Source organism: Conger conger, chromosome 11, assembly GCF_963514075.1.
Source record: "Conger conger chromosome 11, fConCon1.1, whole genome shotgun sequence".
In the NCBI taxonomy this organism is placed as follows: domain Eukaryota; kingdom Metazoa; phylum Chordata; class Actinopteri; order Anguilliformes; family Congridae; genus Conger; species Conger conger.
The window spans coordinates 50,294,038-50,299,037 of NC_083770.1; the positions used below are offsets into that span (position 1 = coordinate 50,294,038).

General features: G+C 52.7%; 2 protein-coding genes across 2 annotated transcripts in view; one reads left to right on the forward strand and one right to left on the reverse strand.

Annotated features, from left to right (window-relative positions):
• mtrfr (mitochondrial translation release factor in rescue) overlaps positions 1-5,000 on the reverse strand; it is a 221,061-nt gene that overhangs the window by 76,761 nt on the left and 139,300 nt on the right. The gene's annotated exons all lie outside the window — the stretch shown is intronic.
• The window catches only part of LOC133139995 (membrane-associated phosphatidylinositol transfer protein 2-like), a 72,043-nt gene that overhangs the window by 52,137 nt on the left and 14,906 nt on the right, over positions 1-5,000 (forward strand). Inside the window, exons 15-18 of the mRNA XM_061259488.1 lie at positions 679-866; positions 1,593-1,768; positions 1,962-2,132; positions 4,429-4,560. Coding sequence (XP_061115472.1) covers positions 679-866; positions 1,593-1,768; positions 1,962-2,132; positions 4,429-4,560 — 667 coding nt within the window. The remainder of the gene's footprint in view (positions 1-678; positions 867-1,592; positions 1,769-1,961; positions 2,133-4,428; positions 4,561-5,000) is intronic.

Genomic DNA, 5,000 nt, shown 5'->3' on the forward strand with positions numbered 1-5,000 from the left:
TACAGGTGAGAGTACAGGTGAGTGTACAGGTGAGAGCGCTCTACAGGTGAGCGTACAGGTGAGAGTACAGGTGAGAGTACAGGTGAGAGTACAGGTGAGCGTACAGGTGAGAGCGCTCTACAGGTGAGCGTACAGGTGAGAGTACAGGTGAGCGTACAGGTGAGAGTAAAGGTGAGCGTACAGGTGAGAGCGCTCTACAGGTGAGCGTACAGGTGAGAGTACAGGTGAGCGTACAGGTGAGAGTACAGGTGAGAGTACAGGTGAGCGTACAGGTGAGCGTACAGGTGAGAGCGCTCTACAGGTGAGCGTACAGGTGAGAGTACAGGTGAGCGTACAGGTGAGAGTAAAGGTGAGCGTACAGGTGAGAGCGCTCTACAGGTGAGCGTACAGGTGAGAGTACAGGTGAGCGTACAGGTGAGCGTACAGGTGAGAGTACAGGTGAGAGTACAGGTGAGAGCGCTCTACAGGTGAGAGTACAGGTGAGCGTACAGGTGAGCCTACAGGTGAGCCTACAGGTGAGCCTACAGGTGAGTGTGCAGGTGAGAGCGCTCAACATTGGCTAACACAGCTGGTTCCTGTAAGCTAATTGGCTAATGGAGTTGGTACCTGTAAGCTGATTGGCTAATGGAGTTGGTACCTGTAAGCTGATTGGCTGAGGCGCATCTCTCTGCTCTCCAGGATAATGACCTACTGTCTCCGGGGATGGTGAATAACCTGGAGGGCAGCCAGCACCTGAGCCGTAGTAACATCGACATCCCCCGCTCCTCCGGCCCCGACGACCCCAAAAAGCCCCCGCCCCGCAAGCGCAGCGACTCCTCCACCTACGAGCTGGACACCATCAAGCAGCACCAGGCCTTCCTGTCCAGGTGGGGGCGCCGCTGAGGGAGAGAGTGTGGTGGTTCTCTTTGATTTACCTTTTTTGGGGGGTATATCTGAGTCTTGGTTTTGATCTTTGTGACTGAATTTGAGTCTGTGTGTGCAGGATAGGTTATGGTTATGTTTAACTGAAACAGATTGACTAAAGTTACTATTTGTGTGTGCGTGTGCGGGCTTCTGTGTCTGTCTGACGGTCTGACGAGTGTTTGTGTGTCTGACGGTGTATCCCTGCTTCTGTGTGTCTGTGCTTCCGACTGTCTGTCTGACGGCTGTGTCTTAGTGTCTGTGCGTCTGTCTGTCTGACGGTGTGTCCATGTGACTGTGTCTGATGGTGTGTCCGTTTGTCTGACTGTATGTCTGTGTGTCTGACGATGTGCTGGTGTGCCTGTGTGTCTGATGGTGTGTCTGACGGTGTGTCTGTCGGTCTGTCTGTCGGTCTGTCGGTGTGTCTGACTGTGTGTCTGTCTGTCTGTCGGTGTGTCTGACGGTGTGTCTGTCGGTCTGTCGGTGTGTCTGACGGTGTGTCTGTCGGTCTGTCTGTCGGTCTGTCGGTGTGTCTGACTGTGTGTCTGTCTGTCTGTCGGTGTGTCTGACGGTGTGTCTGTCGGTCTGTCTGTCGGTCTGTCGGTGTGTCTGACTGTGTGTCTGTCTGTCGGTGTGTCTGACGGTGTGTCTGTCGGTCTGTCGGTGTGTCTGACGGCGTCTCCCTGCCCCAGCCTCCACTGCAGCGTCATGCGGAATGACCCGGGCTCCCGGCGGTCCAGCAGCAGCACCATGCTGGAGGCCGGGTGTCTGGGGAAGCTGGATTTCGAGGTGGCTGACTTCTTCCTGTTCGGATCCCCGCTCGGCCTGGTCCTCGCACTGCGGAAGACCGTCATCCCCGTCCTGGATGGTGAGTGACCAGCTTCGTCACACAGGAAGTGTGCAAAAGCGGCAGGAGACTTACTATGACGTAACACATTAGCGTGTGTGTATACCAGTGTTGGAGGCCAGTTCCCACTGCAAAAAATGCCTCAACAAGTGTTTTAGTCTTATGATGAGGTTTATAACCTCTTCTCTCATACTGGCTCGGTGTCTCCCCCTAGTGGCCCAGCTGCGCCCTGCGTGCCAGCAGGTGTATAACCTCTTCCACCCGGCCGACCCCTCGGCCTGCCGCCTGGAGCCCCTCCTGGAGAAGAAGTTCCACCTGCTGGCGCCCTTCAGCGTGCCCCGCTACCAGCGCTTCCCCCTGGGAGACGGCAACTCCGCCCTGCTGGGTGAGTGCTCCCCTGGGAACGCTAGCTAGCATAACGGTTAGCATAGCAGCTAGCATAACGGTTAGCATAGCCGTTAGCATAGCGGATAGCATCGCAGTTAGCATAGCGGCTAGCATAGCGGTTAGCATAGCGGCTAGCATAGCCATTAGCATAGCGGTTAGAAGTGTAGCATAGCCAAACCAGGTTTGTAATGTAGGGGTTGCAGGTTGATGTCCGAGATGGGGCACGCAGTAGTGTTCATTTTTCCCATACCATTTTTCAGGAGAAAATGCCCCTAATTGCAGCTGCTATGTGCGATGTGTGTGCACGTGGACTTCTACTGCTGTATGTGCACAATTCACACTGAAAGCACACACACACACACACACACACACACATACATACACACACACACACACACACACACATACATACACACACATACACACACACACACACACACACGCACATACATACACACACATACACACACACGCACATACATACACACACACACACATACATACACACACACACACACACATACATACACACACACACACACACACACACACACATACATACACACACACACACACACACACACACACATACATACACACACACACACATACACACACACACGCACATACATAAACACACATACACACACACGCACATACATACACACACACACACACACATACATACACACACACACACACACACATACATACACACACACACACACACACACACGCACATACATACACACACACACACACACACGCACATGCACACACACACACACATACATACACACACATACACACAAACGGCTCATTCATACTCACACTCCACCACACCATCACACAACCTTGTGCTCACACGCTCACAACATAGTTATTAAGATGTTGAGAGAAATAGTTTGGAATAACCTTTGACCTTTCAGCAGGTTTGACTTTGGTGTGTGGCAGATATTACTGAGGTTCGTAATGATGATGTCATGGGGGGTTTCTCACCAAAACTCAGCGAAAGCTTGTGTTCAGGAAATGAAAAAAAGGTTCCAGACGTTCTCTGCTGAACGGCCAAGGAGAAACCACACACTCTGAACCACAGGCTGCTTTCATTATTTCTGCTTCTGTCTGAGGTCTTGTCTTAATATTGCTTGTTAACTCCAGTTGTTAGGCCCCAATGGTCCCGTCTTTTATTGATAATTATGCTAGTGTAACATCACACTGAATATTATATATTTTTAAATTATAATGTTCACTCTGTTTGATATCAGCTGACATGGCTGACATGGCGGCCTGTAGCGTAGTGGTTAAGGTAAATGACTGGGACACGCAAGGTCGGTGGTTCTAATCCCGGTGTAGCCACAATAAAATCCGCACAGCCGTTGGGCCTTTGAGCAAGGCCCTTAACCCTGCATTGCTCCAGGGGAGGATTGTCTCCTGCTTAGCCTAATCAACTGTACGTCGCTCTGGATAAGAGCGCCTGCCAAATGCCAATAATGTAATAATGGCTGGACTGTGTATTAAATATTATGTCCTGATTATACTGCTGTAATGTGGAAAGGATTCTGGGTAGTAAAGATGTTTTTTGGAACCTCGCTGACAGAGGACAAAAACATCAACAGAATCTGCACATTCTGCAGTCATTCCCCTCCCGTTCCTGCTGAGAGAGGGGTCAAAGGGCAGCAGGGGTACTCCTAGATCCCCCCCGAGCCTTTAAGATGCCGTTTGTATCTGGGTGTCGATAAAGATGTACTCAACAGGGAAGTTTCTCAGAAAAGTGTTTTGGTGACAGTGGTCCTGTCTAAAGGTGTGTTGTGCTACCTGTCTGTTATTTGTCTGTTCCTTGTCTTCTCTTTCCTTTCCTGGCCCCTCCCCCTGATGCTCCCGCACCCGCCCACCTAACCCCCCCCCCCCCCCTCGTTTAACTCCGCCCTCCCACCGGGCTCCTCCCCATACCTGGCTCCGCCCCTCCCTGACTCCACCCTCTTATATGTCTCCTTCCTCCTTGCCAAATCCCGCCCCATCCTGACCCCGCCCCCTCTCTGACCCCGCCCCCCCATCCTGACCTCGCCCCATCCTGACCCCTCCCCCTTCCCTGACCTCACCCCATCCTGACCCCGCCCCCTCTCTGACCCCGCCCCCCTTCCCTGACCTCGCCCCATCCTGACCCCGCCCCCTTCCCTGACCTCACCCCATCCTGACCCCTCCCCCTTCCCTGACCTCACCCCATCCTGACCCCGCCCCCTTCCCTGTCCCCACCTCTTTCCCCGCCCCCTGCCCGCCCCCGCCCTGGTTTCCAGTGGAGACGGTCCAGAACAGCCCTCAGCTCCTGTCAGAGGGCGGGGCCCACTTCTCCCGCTGCTCTGATGTCGTTGGCGAGACCAGCATCGCCGTGCCCGTCCTACACTGGGCCCAGCCCGGCCCACAGGACTGTGTGTAGCCTCTCCGTCTCTCCGTCTCTTCGTCTGTCTGTCTGTCTGTCAGTGTGCTGTTTGCCCGCCCCTGACCCCGCCCCGCCCCTGACCCCGCCCCTGTCTCGTGTGTGTGGCTCTGCCTCGCAGCCCCGCCCTCCCGCCCTGCGGTGGGAACGCTGTCACAGATTCTATAGACCAACCAGATAATAATAATAACAACACAGCACATTTTGGATGTCTGTTGCTTCACAGAACAAATGGAGCTTGTATGTAACGTTTCTAACTTGCAGTAAACTAAAAGGAATGATTAGAGAAGTACTATAAAATGTGAGAGACAAAAAATATAATAGTAAGTAAAATCAACTACAAGGAAAATGAGTAAAAATATCTTCAAAAGTAGGAGTAATACTCTGGAGACTCTCAGCTGCCGGTCCTTATAGTCCTTATTGTCCTTATTG